This window comes from Hypanus sabinus, chromosome X2 (genome assembly GCF_030144855.1).
Source record: "Hypanus sabinus isolate sHypSab1 chromosome X2, sHypSab1.hap1, whole genome shotgun sequence".
In the NCBI taxonomy this organism is placed as follows: domain Eukaryota; kingdom Metazoa; phylum Chordata; class Chondrichthyes; order Myliobatiformes; family Dasyatidae; genus Hypanus; species Hypanus sabinus.
The window spans coordinates 2,783,337-2,802,053 of record NC_082739.1 but is presented as its reverse complement, the minus strand read 5'-3'; the positions used below and the strand labels follow the sequence as shown (position 1 = coordinate 2,802,053).

Below are 18,717 nucleotides of genomic sequence, written 5' to 3'. Positions count from 1 at the left end.
CTCTTAACTCAGATCAATCTAACCCTTCACTCCCACATAGCCCTCCATTTTTATTTCATCCATGTGCCTATATAAAATCTCCCTAATGTATCTGCTTCTACCATCACCTTTGGCAGGGTGTTCCACACACCCACCATTCTCTGTGTAAAAACCTACCCTGACATCCTCCCCTATACAGTATTTTCACCCAATCACCTTAAAACCATGCCCCTCATATTAGCGATTTCTGTCCGGTGAAAAAGTCTGTGGCTCTTTCTATGTCTCTTATCATCTAGGCAACATCCTGGTAAATCACATCTACACCTCCTCTAAAGCTTCCACGCCCTTCCAATAATGAGGTGACCAGAACTGAACACAACACTCCAAGTGTGGTTTCACCAGAACTTTATAGTGCCACAACATTACCTCATGGCTCTGGAACTCAATCCCCTGATTGATGAAGGCCAACACACCATATGCCATCTTAACCAACCTATCAACTTGTGCTGGAACCTTGAGGGATCTGTGGATGTGAACCACTCTGTACACCTGTAAAGAATCCTGCTATTAGCCCTGTATTCTGCCTTCAAATTCAACCTTCCAAAGTAAATCACTTCATATTTTTCCAGATTGAACTTCATCGCATTTGGTTCCTATTAATAACATGAATTCTAGTCACATTGCTTCTCACAATATATTTTTTAACTAGATTTAATGCAAAGATTTGAAACTAGGTAGATGAGCTACTTTTATGTTTTCTAAAAACATAAACCATACATTCCTAAATAACTATTGCTCATTTAGAAATTGGGTCATCAGTATATCTTCAGAGCTGAGGCAAAAACAACAGCTGTGTAGCAGGAACTATGATCAATATTGGTAGGGCAAAAGAACTGGACTTACTGCCTGTCAGCTATATTTTACCAAGTGACAGTTTTAGGAAGTTTCCTGCTGTACATCTGTCACCAGCACTGAAAAGCACTTACTGTACTAACATTTTACGTTCAACATTAATCACAGGGAGAAATTTTAAAATGTCCGAAAAGGTATATTTCCATCGTCACTGGTCTTGATTTGACGGAAATTGTATGTTTCAGACTGACCATCCACTGAATACCTTATAGGGGAGGATTTGAGTTCCATGCGGCAAATGATGTTCTTTCTAGAATGACTTAGATATTATCAATTTGAACACATCAATTTCTCTTTCTAGTAATTTCTTTCCCTCACCCACCCTCTTCTTCTGTTCCTCACTCTGGCCTCTTACTTCTTCCCACCTGCTTATCACCTCCCCCTGGGTCCCCTGCTTCTTCCCTTTCTCCTATCAGATTCCTTCCTCTCTTGCCCTGGACCTTTTCTACCCTTTGGGCTTCACCTATCACCTTTCAGCTATCCTCCTTCCTCTTACCCCCACCATTTTATTCTGGTGTCTTCCCCCTTCTTTTCCAGTCCTGATGAAGGATCTCGGCCTGAAACATTGGCTCTTTATTCTTCTCCATAGATGCTGCCTGGCCTGCTGAGTTCTTCCAGCATTTTGTGTCTGTTGCTCAGGATTTCTAGAATCTCTTGTGTTAATGATTTTATCAATCAAATATTATTGTTTGGTATTCCAATTAAACCTCTGCCAAACTCCAGCCAGATTTTGTTGCTAATATACACTCAGTAGACACTTCACTAAGTCCAACTTGTACCTAATAAAGTGGCCACTGAGTGTATGTTCATGGTCTTCTGCTGCTGTAGCCCATCCACTTCAAGGTTCAACATGCTGTGCTTTCAGAGATGCTCTTCTGCACACCACTGTTGTAACGTGTGGTTATTTGAGTTACTGTCACCTTCCTGTCAGCTTGAACCAGTCTGGCCATTCTCCTCTGACCTCTCTCATTAACGAGGTGTTTTCACCCACAGAACTGCCACTCACTGGATATTGTTTTTTGTTTTTTACACCATTCTCTGTAAATTCTGGAGACTGTTGTGTGTGAAAATCCCAGGAGATCAGCAATTTCTGAGATACTCAAATCACCCCATCCAGCACCAACAATCATTCCACAGTCAAAGTCACTTAGATCACACTTCTTCCCCATTCTGATGTTTGGTCTGAACAACAACTGAACATTTTGACCCTGTCTGCACACCTTTATGCATTGAGTTGCTGCCACATGATTGGCTGATTAGATATTGGCTTTAATGAGCAGGGGTACAGGTGTACCTAATAAAGTGGCCATTGAGTGTATTACTCCATAATCATATAACATTTGCTTATACATGTAATGGTGCATTAAAGAAGGGGGAACTTATTGAAACATACTGGATATTGAAAAGGGTGGTGGCCGGGACAGTTATGATAGAAGTGTTTAAACGCTTCTTAAACAGGTATATAACCAGAGGGTGGTGAATCTGTGGAATTCATTGCCACAGACTGCTGTGGAGGCCAAGTTATTTTTGCATATTTAAAACAGAGATTGATAGGTTCTTGATTAGTCAGGGTGTCAAAGGTTACAGGGAGATGGCAGAAGAGTGGGGTTGAGAGGGAAAATAAATCAGCCGTGATGGAATGATGGAGCTAACTCAATGGGCCAAGTAACCTAATTCTGCTCTTAGGTCTTATGGTCTAAAATAAATTAAAACTTAAAACTATCCCTAAGGCATAAAATGTTAAGAGCTATGATTAAAAATCACCAGTTTAATGTTGAAGTAGAGAAGTATTTAGCCCAAGAAAATAAGTGAATAAGTTGTTATTAGTAGACAATTTCATCAACTCCTCACTAGAGAATGAGAACTATGTATCATTTTCCAAATAAATTTTCAGGCATGCATCACTTCTAAGAAATTAGTAATGGTGTCAGTGGTTACAGGGAGAAGGCAAGGGAATAGGGTTGCGAGGGATAATAAATCACCCATCATGGAATAGCCTGATTCTGCTCCTATAACTAATGGTCTTATGGTCTAAAAGGAAATTCTACTGTTAAGGTTGTCAGAAATATTCCACTGAGCCGTTCTTGGAATGAAATTAAATGTGTACTATGCTTCAAATTCCCATTTTAATAAAACTATTCCTGCTCCACAGTGTGAGGTATTAAACAATATCCACTCATCACCAAGCGCATCACCATCCTGGTTCACATCAGCTGTCTCCCACATGGCAGTCACTCACTGTGACAGGATGTTAAGAAGTGTGTAGATTCCATCGCAGCCAAATATTTAAACTCATCTCCATTACATTGGCCATGAAGTAGCAGCTGCAGATTCTAATGTTTTCAACATTGAGTTCTATTGACTTTGTTGGAATCAAAATTAGAAAAGCAGAATAAAACACACAGTCTTGGCTATTTAGTGCTACCCGCCAGGTCAAATTGTGCTTGTGAGAAGAAGGTAGAAAAGATTATGAGGAAGAAAGGAACTGTACAGCACAGTAAAGGCCAAACTACTACCAAACAAACTAGTAGTTGAATAAACTACTCAAGATTAATCTAACTTTTCCATCCCACATGGCCATCCATCTTTCCAAGATCTCTCTGTTCCTCCACACTGCTAAGAATCTTGCCATTAACCCTGTATTCTGCCTTCAAATTTGACCTTCCAAAGTGAATCACTTCACACTTTTCCATATTGAACTCCATCTGCCACTTCTCAGCTCAGATCTGCAACCAGTCAATGTCCCGCTGGGACTTACAACTACCTTCTATACTATCCACAATACCACCAACCTTCATATCGTCTGCAAATGGGCTCTATATTACATTAGGGACGTTCACTAAGTGCATATACATCACCATGGAGGAGGTGGGATAATAGGTCTTTTCCTGTGCTATAACCTTTTGTAATGTTATGATTTGTCTTGTTTTCTGTTTGAATTAGCAGGGATAACTTGATATGGAACTGTAACTAGGATTTATTTTTGAATGTTGTATGCTTAGTAGAATGATAGGATGAAAGGAAGAAACTGTTCCTCTGTATACTACTATTATACCTCATCTTCATAAAGTTCAAACTTTGACACAGTGTGATGAACTTTAAATAGCCCAGAGGTACTCTAGATTAGCTTACACTGTCCTCTTGTTGCTAGCAATGAGAAATTGTCTTAGAGAAGTTTCCAGTTTATTGGCTTTTTCAAGTCAAAGTCTTGTACCCACTGTGGGCACATTCATCATATATCTGCTTTTACAATTACATTTAAATGTTTATGATTGAAGTCATATTCTTTGTTTCTCAGTTGTCCCAGTGTAATCAGTGGTGTGAACACAATGATGTACTTCATGACTTTGTACTTTGAAAAGTTAATATTTGACATTACAAAGAAGCTAATTGCAGTTTTGAGATAAAGGATCATGGTCAGACAGCTACAAAGGAAAGGCAATTTTCCCATTTCTGGCCTTTGTCTTAACAGATCTATTGTTTTTTCATTTCTGAGTCATCATTTTTATTCAGATCAGCAAATGTCACAGAGCTGCAGTGTATCCTATTTTTATTTAGAGGTATAGGCCCTTCTACCCCTTCAAGCCACATCACCCAATTTAACCCTTGCCGAATCACAAGACAATTTGCAATGACCAATTATCCTACACAGTACATCTTTGGACTGTGGAAGGAAATCTACGCATTCCCATGGGGAGAATATACAAATGATATTGGAATTTAACTCTGAACTCCAAGCCCCTGAGCTGTACTAACATTTAATAGTGACCACAGTCAAGAATTAGTCCTGAACCAAGTTCTCCCCACTTCTCTGGCCCAGCACCAACTTCTCCCAAAGCAATATTCCAATTTCTGAGCTGATGCTTTGGCTAAGATCTGAAACCTACTACACTGAGGAAGTTAACCTACTCATGTGCATAAATTCCCGTTACCTCACACTAATTAGTTTACATTCATCAATAAATTCAACTCAGCCTGAACTTCCTTAACCCAAAAGTAGTTAAGATGTTGTACAATAAGAAGCTTTCCCAGCAAGCAACATGGTTGCTATGAAAGAGAATCTTGCTTAAACCACATGGAAAAAGAACTAGAGAGCATTACTGAAAAGGGCTGAAGTAAACTTGTGTGAAGAGAGCACAAAGCAGTCTGCTTGTGCTGTGGCCTTCATGTAACTTAAACCTTCGTTTAAAATGCAAATGTTATTTTCCTTTGAAAATCAAAACAGAACTGCAGATGCTAGAAATCTGAAATAAAAACAGAAAATTCTGGAAAAGGCTGGTCAGGCAGCATCTATGAAAAGAGAAACAGTAATACTTCAGGTCCAGGCGCTTCATCAGAACTGAGAAACATACATTACTCTAGGACGCAGTAGAGAAAATGGATGGGTGGAATAATGTTACATAGTGTCCGTAGTTGCTAGAGTAAGTAATCAAAGTAGACCTAAATGCTAAATGTGTGAACATTGTTTTATGAAAGGTAAATCATGCCTGTCAAATTAGCTTGAACACTTTGAAGTCGTAACAAGGAGAGCTTATAGAGGGCTATCTGTAGACATAGTGCAGTTAGATTTCCAAAAAGCTTTTTTGTAAGGAACCACATAAGGAGCTGGTATATAAATTAAGAGCCTAGGTATTGGAAGAAATAAGTTAGCATGGTTTGGAAATTGGCCATCACAAAGAAAAAAAGCATTTTGTCCGAATAACTCCTTTACAGTTTGAGGGGTGTAACTAGCAGAGGATGTTGGTGCTCAATTGCTTATTATTTGGTGACCTCCTGGAATTTTTATGAAGTCTCAAGGGGTATGGATAAAGTGAACATTGGTAGTCTTTTCCTCAGGGTTGGGGAGTCCAAAACTTGAGAGCACGGTGATGCACCATCAATAGCTCGGAGACGTGGGTTAAGGTAGGCTTTTATTGGCTGGAAGAAAGCACCGTCAGCAGCAAGTGACCACCACACGACATCCTGGAGACTGAGGGAGGGTCTGTGTCTCCAATCGCCTTTAAACCGGGGTCAGTGGGAGGGGCCACAGGAGCAGTCACTGGGGGGGGGGGGCGTGTCCAGACAGGTATATGTAGTTCACCACACACAGATACAAGAGGGATGAGATTTGAAAGAGACTTGAGAGATAACTTTGCACCTAGGGTAGTGAGTACCTGGAATGAGTTGCCAGAGGAAGTGGTTGAGCCAGGTAAGATTGCAACATTTATTTGAATAGCTACATGGATGGTAAGAACTTGGAGGGTTATGGGCTGAATGTGGGCAACTGAGATTAGCAGGGAGGATGCTGTGGTTGGTTGAACCAGTCGGGTCGAAGAGCTGAATCTTTTCAAATCTAATCTTTTAAAATTTAAGAGGGAAACATAGCGTTGCTTTGTCTGGAGCCAGAATCAGACTAGATCAGGATGGTACAGTCCCTTTAACAAATGGATTTTATAATGAAGTTCAAAGGACAATTGATATTGAATTCCTTATTAATTCTCAAATTGATAACTTTAGTGAAAGAATCCATAAAGTGGGTATAATGAAAGGTACAATTCAACCATTGGAGTTAGAATCATAGAATCATAAAGTACAGCACAGAAACATGCCCTTTGGCCTATCTAGTCTGTGCGAACCATTCCAACTGCCTACTCCCATTGACCTGCACCGGGACCATAGCCCTCCATACCCCTATCATCTATGTACCTATCGAAACTTCTCTTAAAAATTGTAGTTGAGCTTGCATGCACCACTTGTGCTGGCAGTTTGTTCCACACATGCACGACCCTCTCAGTGAAGAGGTTTCCCCTCATGTTCCCCTTAAACTTCTCACATTTCACCTTTAACCCATGACCTCTGGTTGTAGTCCCACCCAACCTCAGCGGAAAAAGCCTGCTTGCATTTACCCTATCTATACCACTATTAATTTTGTATTGAGGGAGTTAGATCACAGAGGAGCCATGCAACCAGGCTTTAGAGGCAATGGACACCCCTGTTTCAACACAGCTCCATTTCTGACATTATTAGTGTTAAATAATTTTTCTTTATTTTCCAAATTTACTTAACTGAAATTGAGTTTACCAGCTGCTTTGTGGTTCTGAGGATCACTACTCCAGGTCTATGGATTTGTTGGTGAACAGAGATCTCACTCTGATTTGAAATATTTCAGAATGCAACACAAAGAAAAGAGAATATGGCTTCAATTTATATGATCACAAATAATATATTCCTTTTGAAAGATTTATAAATGTATTTGTGCTCCTTGTAAGATTACCCTTGCTTTTGTGAACCACCTGTAAAAGCCAATAAATGGTATGTTATCTTGAGAAATATGTAAAGAGAGACCAAAATAAACACCCATTTGCACACAGCTTTCCTCCCGTCTCATGAATTCTTGGCTCAGTAAAAAGGAAAATCAAAATAAATGATTATGCAAAGTTAATCCATCTTAGAATCAATAAAATTTCAGACTGGTTTGTAACAATTGTGGAACTCCCCTGTGGCAAGAATGGCAGCCAGTGAATTTAAATTTAAGTAATCAACTAACTCTAGAAATTAAAGAACGGCATGGAGTAGCCATGAAACCATTATATTGTTGTAAAGACATATCTGATTTGCTATTTTCCTTCAGGGGAGAACATCTGCCATTCCTAAAATGCAAAACATCAAGGATAATGCTCAAATGATTCATAACTGAACTACCAATAAAATGTATTAGTTCAAAAAGTTGCACCATAAGACCATAAGGCATAGGAGCAGAATTAGGCCATTCAGCCCAACATCTGCTCCACCATTCCATCATGGCTGATTTATTATCCATTTCAACCCCATTCACCTGCCTTCTCCCCAAAATCTTTGATGCCTTTACTAATCAAGAATCAGGCAACCTCCTCTTGACATATACCTAATGACTTGACCTCCACAGCCATTTGTGGTAATCAATTCCACCATCCGGCTAAAGAAATTCCTCCTCATCTTCATTCTAAAGGGTCATCCATTATAGTCTAAAGCTATGCCTTCTGGTCCTAAACTCACCCACTACAGGAAACTTCCTCTCCACATCCACTCTATCTAGACCTTTCAGTATTTGGAAAGTTACAGTGAGATTTCCCCTCATTCTTCTAAATTACGTGAGTACAGATTAAATTCTGAAGGTTGAACATATGATTCAATGAGCAATGGGGTGATTGTGGTTTCAATTTGTGTGTCATGGAGTTGTATAGCATGCAAATAGGTCTTTTGGCCCAACTGGTCTATGCCAACTGTGTTACCCAACAAGCTAGTCCTATCTGCCTACTTTTAGCCCATAGCCCTCTAAACATTCCCTATCCAGATATTCACCTAGAGTGGCAATAAGATTTGACACAAAAAATCTGCATCCCGAAGGGATGTCTTGGGAAAGTAGTAACTAAATTTGTAAATAAGACCTTACAATTTAAGAAAAATATGATGAGGGAAAAATTATAGACATAAACAAAAAAAGTCAACATAATATTAAAAGTACTACAATGATAAAAGTATCAATAAAATTGAAGGAGTACAAGAGAGAATTTACAAGGATGGTGCCAGGTCTTGAGAAGCTGAGTTATGGTGAAAGGGTGAATAGGTGAAGACTTTTATTCTTGGAGCGTCAGAGAATGAGGCAAGATCTTACGGAGGTGTGCAAAATTATGAGGGGTATATTTAGGGTAAATTCATGCAGACTTTTCCCTCTGAGGTTGGGTAAGACTAGAACTAGAGGTTATAAGCTTATGGTGAAAGATAAAATATTTAAGGGGAAACTTTGTCACTCAGAGAGTGGTGATACTGGAACGAGCTACCAGTGGAAGTGGTGGAATATAAGGTGTTGTTCCTCCAACATGAGTGAGGTGACACTTCACCTGTGAGTCTGTTGAGACCCCCAAACCCCTTCCAGGTGAGGTGACACTTCACCTGTGAGTCTGTTGAGACCCCCAAACCCCTTCCAGGTGAGGTGACACTTCACCTGTGAGTCTGTTGGGCTCATAAACTGTGTCTGGTGCTCCTGGTGTGGCCTCCTGTACATTGGTGAGACCTGATGTAGATTGGGAAACTGCTTCACCAAGCATCTATGCTCTGACCAACAGAAATAGTGGGATCTCCCAGTTGCCAACCACTTTAATACCATTTCTCATTCCGATATGTCCATGGCCTTCTCTACTGTCATGATGATTAGACTGGAGGAAAAACACCTTATATTCACCTTATATAGTCTCCACCTGATGGCATGACCATCAATTTCTCAAACTTCCAGTAATGCCCCCCAACCACCCTTCTACACCATTCCCCATCCCTTTTTCCCTCTCACCTTATCTCCCTGCCCAACCATCACCTCCCTCTGGTGCTCCTCCCACTTCCCTTTCTTCCATGGCCTTCTGTCCTCTCCTATCAGATCCCCCTCCTCCAGCCCCGTATCTTTTCCATCAATCAACTTCCCAGCTCTTTACATCATCCCTCCCCCTTCAGATTTCACCTCTCATTTTGTGTTTCTCTCTCTTCTACCCCCACCTTTTAATTCTACTTCTCATATTGTTTTTTCCTCCAGTCCTGCTGAAATATTTTGGCCTGAAACATCGACTGTACTCTTTTCCATAGATGCTGTCAGTCCTGCTGAGTTACTCCAGCATTTTGTGTGTGTATTGATTCACCTGTATTTGTTCAGTTTTGCCACAGTCAAGTTGTAAACACCATAATTACATTGACACTGTTCCCACTTCCACACTGGCTTACTTTACATAGAAGTCTTGTTTGCACAATAGTCAGAGAATCATATAGCAGGGAAACATTCCGTTCAGTCCATGCCAGTCATCAAACAGTATTCTCCACTAATCCCATTTTATATTCTTTCTGCACTCCAATTGTTTTAAAGGAAGGAGTGAGTGGAATCTGCCCAAAACATTAAGAAATAAATGAGCATGCTGCAAGATGCAGAGGAGAACAGAGTTGATCGATAAACATGTTATGCTATTGATGGAGGCAGTGAAAGACCAGCAGAAGCTCAATGTTTCTGTAAAGCTGATTCAGGAACATCACCCACATCTTCATTCATGAGCCAGTAGACAACCATCTGACCTGAGAGTGGATGATCCACCTTCTTTCAACTCTGAGAAAGGCAGATCTATAGAAAGGAGATAGAAATACATCAAAGTAATGGGAGTGTCAACTCTTAATCTTCACAATCTTAATGATTGTTCATGAACCTCTCTTTATCTGTTGGTCATAGGCACAGGGATGTGTTATAAACCTTTCCAAGTTTCTGTCAGTAGTGCTCTTAGAAAGCTGCAAGGGCCTGCACTAGAACTGCCCAGTTGGATCCTCGTACCATGCGACATGCCATTCTTCATTCAGTGCCTCTCATGACAGCAGTGGAGACCAGCCATGCAGCAAAACAGAAGAACATTTTGCCTTACTCTTTAATGATGAATATTGAAGTTTCTATGAACTACCTCTTGAAGCATTTTTTCAGACTGGTTATCCATCTATCAGTCCAAAAAATGGAAGCAAAATTAGCAATCAGTCTAAACTGTAATTGTATGATTTTGTCTCTTCCAGAATCCTACACATCTACGCAGCAAAAGGTATGAGGGAGCATGCCTATGCAGCCGCTGAGCGAATGCGTGAGCTCAGAAGACTTGATACAAAAGAACACAGAGGAAAGGTATAAAAACCTTACCACAATCTAAGTTGAGTTTATTGTTGTATTGTTGTACATGTATTCACAGGTGCAATGTAAAACTTACTTGCAGCAGCTCCACAGACGCATAGCATTAGAGATACAACATACACTAGAAAAGCCATATACATTATATTGAAGCCCTCTGTGGTTGGGTCGGCCTAGCTGTCTACGTGATACGTAAGCCAGAGTGCAAGCCAGGGCAGTATGATATGGAGAATACCCTGTTGCCCATGGGGCAGGCTCCCCCTCTCCATGCAGCTGATGAATCCAAAGGAACAGCAGAGACTGATACAGTTTGGCACCAGCGGCGTCACAGGAATGGCCAGTCAGTGTTGAACTCAATGTCAGACTGCCTTAGGGACTCCAGCTCCAGATTTTTCCTTGGGGTTTACTCCCGAAGCTTTTCCCATGAATGGGTATAACAGCAAGGCAGTGGAGATTTGAGATCAGAGTTTTCCTTCTCCTATATGAGCCCCATCTGCCCAAAACAGTTGGTTTTAAGACACCAGTAATCTGTCCCTTCTCTTGTCAGTAGAAACAGTTCCATCGGGCTTAGTAGCTCAGCCTCATGTGAAGGCCAGGAGCTGGACTTGGTTGTTAGAGGCTATTTGAGAAGAACACTCACTATTGGGAGTATTTAGTATGTAGTGGGAGCTTATACCCACTACCTACCCCAGCTATGAAAACCTTAAGGAACCTAAAAATATGTAAATTACACAGAATTAAGCATAAAGACAAAAAAAAATCCATTGTTGCATTACAGTCTATAGTTAGCCTGTTTGATTGTAGAATTTCTGAATCAGAATCAGGATTGCTGTTATTGTATGACATAAAAATTGATATTTTGAAGCAGCAAAGATAATTATTACTATAATTACAAGATAAGTACATAGTGCAAAGGGAATAGCGAGGTAGGGTACATGGGCTCACAGACCATTCAAGAAGCTGATGGTGGAGAGGAAGTAAATCAAGTTCCTTCCCAATGTTAATAACGAGAAGAGGGGATATCCCAGATGGTGAGGGTCCTTAGTCAGGTGGATGCTCCCTTCTTGAGGTATCGCTTCTTGAAGATGTCCTCGATGTTGGTGGGTGGTGGGTGGGGGTGGCTGTTGGGGGAGTTGTTGAGAATCTGACAGAGCTGCCTGAGTCTATAACCTTCTGCAGCTTCTTGCGATCCTGTGCATTAGAAGTTCCATAGCAGACCGTGATGCAACTAGTTAGAATGGTCAGAAACAGGCATCTTAGTCCATCCGAACACTTATGCTCAATGCTATTCTCATAATCTGTTTCCATATCTTTCTTTATCCCAGCTCCCAGGTTGGGAAACATGCCCACTGAGTGTGTGTTGGGTTAATTCTGGCACAATCATAAAAGCCTCCATTAAAATGAAGGGGTGATTTTGGCTGCTAATTCATATCTAATTAATTGCAATATACTTTTAGTGCCCAAGATGAATTTCAGTGCACTAAGCATTAAAAAAATCATTTTAAACAAGATCCAAGTGTTAATGAGTTAATGGAGCAAGCAGTATGCACAAAGGTAGCGAGCTAGTGATTCTAGTGAATGATAGATGTCCACCATATCCATTTATTCATGACCCCGTCTTGTATTCATACAGTTTCCCTTCAATGCTTCTGTATTATTGATCTCAACCAGTCCCTACAGGAGCAAGTTACAATTTCTCAAAAAGTTTCTTTGCAATTTCCAATTTGATTTTTCCATGATTGTTCATGGCTTTTGTCGGCCCCACGAGTAGTGCCAACTGATTGATGAAACTTACTGTTAAGATACACAGTTGTCCCGCACGTACCTTACCCATGGGGATCAACTCACTGCACATCTCATCCACATCCCATTTGGTACCTTTTTCCATGGCAACTTTAATTGGGTTGCATGGTCGGAATCATGCCCCACCCACAAAAGGCAAAGCTAAGCCCCAGCACTGTCCTGCCAGATTTTCAATGTTTTCGAATGTCCACATTAAAAAATAAAGAACCAATTAATTTTTATAATATATATATTAATAATGGTCTTTAAAAAAGAAATAAAATAATATAAAAACATTTCTAAATCACTACAATTTTACAGTAAAAGCAAATAATTACCTTCTTCACATAAGTAAAATCTCCCTGGGCCCAAGGACTTTAACTTAGCTTAGATTCCAGGACTTGCTTGCCTTGCACAAAGTCTGCAAATTCTTCTCCACAGATATTCTAATGTAAAGGAATATCATACTCAAGACATTTCATAATTTTAAATATATTTATTAGATCTGTCACTTCTCTTTATACTAGAATCCAGCCTAAAAATTCCTTTTCTGACTGACATACCCTTGCATTTTTTTAATACTTGTATATTCTTTTTGCATCTTCTCCAGTACCGTGTATATTTCAAATAAAATGGTGATCAGGATTAAGGTCATAGACTCTCCATTTCCCTACAGATAGTATTCCTGCAAATTGATCCAATGATTGTTCTGATTATGTCATGTTTATTGATGCCACTCACTTGACGATCCTCCAGCAAATCAAAATAAAGGAAGACTTGCTTGCCTGCACATTACTCTCCACCATTCAGTACTGCTACGATATAGCCTCTGACCTGTTTCTCTTGCTACAGAGGCAGTGTGACATGCTGAGTACTTTCAGCACTTTTGTTGTTTTTAATTTTCGATTTCCAACATCTGCAGTTTTTGATTTGCCATTACTAGTTATCTGATTTGCTTATAAAGGCTATTACATTTTTATGTGACTCAGCAATGTTCCATCTTGCCTTTCTGAGTGTTCTTTTGCTGAGTTCTAAATATTTCTAATCCTCTTTCCTTTTGCTCTTTCTGGCAACTTTACAAAATTCGCTCTTTGATTCAATACTATCTTTAATTACTCTTGTTAGCCATGGATGGATTGCATTTTCTTTAGGCGTTTAGTGACTGAAAGGAACATATTTCTTTAATAACTTATTTATGACTTCTTTCGATATAAACAATTACCTCTCCAACATCCCACCTTTCAATGTATTCTCCTAATTACCCAATAACTACCCTTGCCTATCTTTACTGGCACTTTTAATAGACTTAGGAGCCTATATTACATAACCTCATAACAACATAACTTCCAAAGTCACCAACTCCCTACAATGTGGTGATCAGAACTGAATTTATATTTGACTACAAAAGTTAAGAGATGATCCAATCTGAGAATTTTAAATGATTAATGAATTTTTTGGGCTTGATGAAAGGGTTATTTGTTCTAGAGGGACTTAACAAAATTAGAGCAATACTGTACAGGAGCCATATCAGTAACTAATTCTTTACATAAAACATAGAACAGTATAGGACAGTACAGCCCCTTTGGCCCACAATGTTGTGCCAACTTTTTAACCTACTCTAAGATCAATATAACCCTTCCCTCCTACATTGCCCCTATTTTTCTATCATCCATTTGCCCATTAAAGCATTTTGTAAAAGCCCCTCATGTATTTGCCTCAATCACCATTTCTGGCAGTGCGTTCCATGCAGCCACAACTCTGTGTAAACTCTGATTCCCCCCACCGTACTTTCCTTCAAGTACCTTAAAGTTATGCCCCCTCATATTAGCCATTTCTGCCCAGGAAAAAGTCTCTGGCTATCCACTTGATCTATTCCTCTTATCATTACGTGCACGTCTACTAAGTCATCTCTCATCCTCTGCTCCAAAGGGAAAAGCTCTAGCTCACTCTACCTATTCTCATAGGATATGCTCTGTAATCCAGGCAGCATCCCAGTAAATCTCGTCTGCACCCTCTCTAAAGCTTCCACATTCTTCCTATAATGGGGCGGCCGGAAAGGAACACAATATTCTATTTTATTTATTATTTATTTGTTTAGAGATACAGCATATAACAGGCCCTTCTGGTCCAATGAGCTGTGCCAACCAGCACCCACCTATTTAACACTAGCCTAATCACAGCACAGTTTACAATGACCTATTAACCACTAACTGGTACATTTTTGGACTATAGGAGAAAACAGGAAGGACATACAAACTTCTTACAGAGGGTGCCAGAGTTGAACTCTGAACTCTAACATCCTGAGCTATAATAGCATTGCGCTAACCACTGTGCTACTGTGGCATCCCAAGTGGGGCCCAGCCAGGATTTTATAGAGCTGCAACATTACCTCATGCCTCTTGAACTCAATTGCCCTAACTTATGAAGACCAACACACACCATATGCCTTCTTAACTATATCCAATCAATTTGCACGGCAACTTCCAGGGATCTCAAAAGATGATGAAAATCTGGAATTCTCCCTGCAAAATGCTACTGAGGGTAGGTTTAAGTCATAACTAAGATTAATGGTTAATTGTAGAAAAGGGACTCCTTGCCAAGAAAGGATAAAGAGATGTCATAGATAAGTTCTTTATACAGAGAGTGGTGGATACATGGAATGCTCTGCCAGTGTGGTGATAGAGACAGGTACAGTAGGGACATTTGAGAAACTCTTAGATAGGCACACGGAAGATAGAAAATAAAGGGTTAGATTGATCTTAGAAAGGTCGGCACAACGTTGTGGACCAACGGGTCTGTATCATGGTGTTCTATGTTTTGTGTTATAAATAAATGAAGTAAAGGTACAATTCAACTCTGAATGAGATCATTTGTGGAATGGGCTCAAGATAATGCTGGCCCTTCTCCTATTCCATTAACCTCCTTTACTACCAACTATGCATTTTATGATATTCCTAGACACCCCTATTGGTTGCCGTGGTAGCTAATCAGCCTCTGATTGTAAGAGATCTGATCCTACTTGGTGCTGATCTGAATGCTGTTGACGACAAAGGGTTAACCTTTCTCCACCTGGCTGCGACATATGGCCATCTGAGCATCATTCAGGTAAGCCTGCTATTTGCTCGGTTCACTTTAAGCTACCAAAGCTCTCAATTACAATGATTCACATTCCTAAATGGCGTCCAAGTTAAATACATTCACCATGTCTCATATGATAAATTGGGAGAACTACACACTTTCAACTGTGGAAATGTGGAAACTGCATTGTTGGTTGCCTATTTTATGTTGAACAGTTGAGTTATAAGATCATATCATAAAGGGCCAGAATTAGGCCACTTGGCCCATCAAGTGTGCTCCACTATTCTATCATGGCCAATTTATTATCCCTCTCAACCCCATTCATGTGCCTTTTGCCCTTAACCTTTAACACACTTACTAATCATGGACTCGTTTTAAGTACACCCAATGATTTAGCCTCCACAGCCATCTGTAACAACGAATTTCTGGCTTGAGAAATTCTTCCTCATCTCTGTTCTAAAGGATCATTCTTCTATTCTGATGCTGTGCTCTCTGGCCTTAGAGTCACCCACTATTGGAAACATCCTCTCCACATCCACTCTGTCCAGGCCTTTCAATATTCAACAGGTTTCAATGAGATTCCCCCCTCATCCTTCTTGAGATAGATCATAAGACCATAAAACATAGGAGTAGAATTAGGCCATCTAGCCCATCGAGTCTGCTCCACCATTCCATCATGGCTGATCCTTTTTTTTCTCCTCCTCAACCCCAGTTCCCAGTCTTCTCCCCGTAACCTTTAATGCCATTTCGAATCAAGAACCTATCAATCTCTGCCTTAAATGCACCCAATGACCTGGCCTCCACAGCTGCACATAGTAACAAATTCCACAAATTCACCACCCTTTGGCTAAAGAAATTTCTCTGCATCTCTGTTTTGAAAGGGTGTCCCTCTATCTTGAGTCTGTGCCCTCTTGTCCTCGACTCTCCCACCATGGGAAACATCCTTTCCACATCTACTCTGTCTAAACCTTTCAACGTTTGAAAGGTTTCAATGAGATCTCCCCTCATCCTTCTGAACTCCAGTGAGTACAGACCCAGAGCCATCAAACGTTCCTCATAATATAACCCTTCAATTCCTGGAGTCATCCTTGTGAACCTCCTCTGGACCCTCTCCAATGCCAGCACATCTCTTCTAAAATGAGGGGCACAAAACTGTTCACAATACTCAAGGTGAGGCCTCACCAGTGCCTTATAAAGCCTCAGCATCACATCCCTGCTCTTGTATTCTAGTCCTCTTGAAATGAATGCTAACATTACATTTGCCTTCCTCACCACCGACTCAACCTTCAAGTTAACTGTTAGGGTGTTCTAGACAAGGACTCCAAAGTCCCTTTGCATCTCAGATTTTTGGATTCTCTCCCTGTTTAAAAAATAGTCTGCACATTTATTTCTACTACCAAAGTGCATGACTATGCATTTTCCAACATTGTATTTCATTTGTCACTTTCTTGCCCATTCTCCTAATCTGTCTAAGTCCTTCTGCATCCTACCTGTTTCCACAACACTACCTGCATCTCCACCAATCTTCATATCATCTGCAAACTTGGTAACAAAGCCATCTATTCCATCATCTAAATCTAAGGCCTGCAAGCATCACCAACATTGCATGCCCACAACTTACAACCCTAACTCATACATCTTTGGACTGTGGGAGGGAAATGTACCACCTGGAGGAAGCACTCACAGTCAAACTCCTTATAGACAGTGGCGGGAATTGAACCCTAATCAGTGCTCGCTGGCACTACAAAGCATTACAAAAAACAATGCTGCCCTGTTAAGGTTATCATTTTTTTACCATTAAAATTATACTCCCCCCCCCCCCACCCCCTGAACTCGGTGAGTTATTTCAATGAACAGTTAAGCAGTGGAGGTTTCAAGAGTAAATATGTTCTAGTATGCTCCAAACACATCAAAGCTTATGAGGAAGTCTTGTGATCCAGACTGTTACTTTACGGAAGTATTACTAAAATTCTTTGTAACTTCACAGCAATCAGGGATTATGAGCTTATTTGCATAGTGGCTGCCTATAAATACCCTCAAGGACACGAGTTTCTATTAGTGACAGAGAATCATAAAGTGGCTGCCAAGAGATTGTTTTTTAACCAGTTCTCCATCAAAATATTGGAACTCCAGCTGCATATTTTAATGTTTGAAGAGTTTAGGTCTAAATTACTTTTGCCAGCATTTAAGAGAATAGAATATAGAACATAGGACTGAGAACTGCACAGAAACAGGCATTTCAGCCCACAATGTCGTGCCGAATCAAATAAATTAGTAATCAAATGGCTACCATACCAATTCCTTCTGCCTACCCAATGCCCATATCTTTCCATTTCCTAGCCATTCATTACCCTGTCTAAGAGTCTACCAAATGCTCCTATTGTGTTTGCTTCCACAACCATGCCAAGAAGTGTATTCTGGGCACCCACCACTCTGTAAAAAAATACACCTGGCATAATTTCTTTCAATTCATTGCCCCACTCCCCCCACCCTTAAATGCATGCCCTCTGAATTTCCAAATTTCTAACAACTTGTGCAAACACTTTCAGGGAATTATAAACTTGGAACATAAGATTCCTAAGAATCTTTTTCAGTAATTTCACTTCCTCTGACGTGAGACTCACAGGTCTATAATTCCAAGATTAACCCTGTCCATGTTTCCCTTCTTGACTAATGGAAAACATTAGCTACTTGCCAGTCCACCAGAATCTCTCAACATCCAAGTTTCCCTATCAACACCCTTACCCATAATACTCCTAGCATTAAGATACACACACTTCACCCCACTTGTCCCATTGTGTTTATTACCTTGCCCCTGATTGTTCTTACTGGTCATAAAATTAACTGTCCTCTCCAACCCTCCTCCTTTGATCTGTTGCTTTAGTTATCACCTCTCCCCCACCCCCTCCACCCACCAACAACCTCACTTAAACCCTCCTGAGGATGGGTAACAAAACAACGTAAGAAAAAAGTATAGAAATGTCAGTGGGATATAATGGATTTTCAAAATATTATCTCGATGATCACTGGCTCTCTTGGTGACCAAGTGGATATAGGTCTGCTATGATACTCTGGGCCTGTGCTCACTGGAGTTTAGAAGAATGAGGGGGGATCTCATTAAAACACATTGAATATTGAAAGGCCTACATGGAATGGATGTGGAGAGAATGTGGGAGAGTCTTGGACCAGCGGGTACAACCTTAACATAGAAGGATGTCCCTTTAGAACAGAGATGAGGAGGATTTTTTTAGGTCAAGAGTGACAAATCTGTGAAATTTATTGTCACAGATAAACCCAAGTCTTTGGGT

The 18,717-nt window shown here is 40.3% G+C and overlaps 1 protein-coding gene across 1 annotated transcript in view; it reads left to right on the top strand.

Moving 5' to 3' along the window:
• Window positions 1–18,717, top strand: part of LOC132385081 (NF-kappa-B inhibitor delta-like) — a 73,265-nt gene that overhangs the window by 13,770 nt on the left and 40,778 nt on the right. Inside the window, exons 5-6 of the mRNA XM_059956808.1 lie at window positions 10,441–10,546; window positions 15,290–15,436. Of these exons, the coding sequence (XP_059812791.1) occupies window positions 10,441–10,546; window positions 15,290–15,436 (253 nt within the window). The remainder of the gene's footprint in view (window positions 1–10,440; window positions 10,547–15,289; window positions 15,437–18,717) is intronic.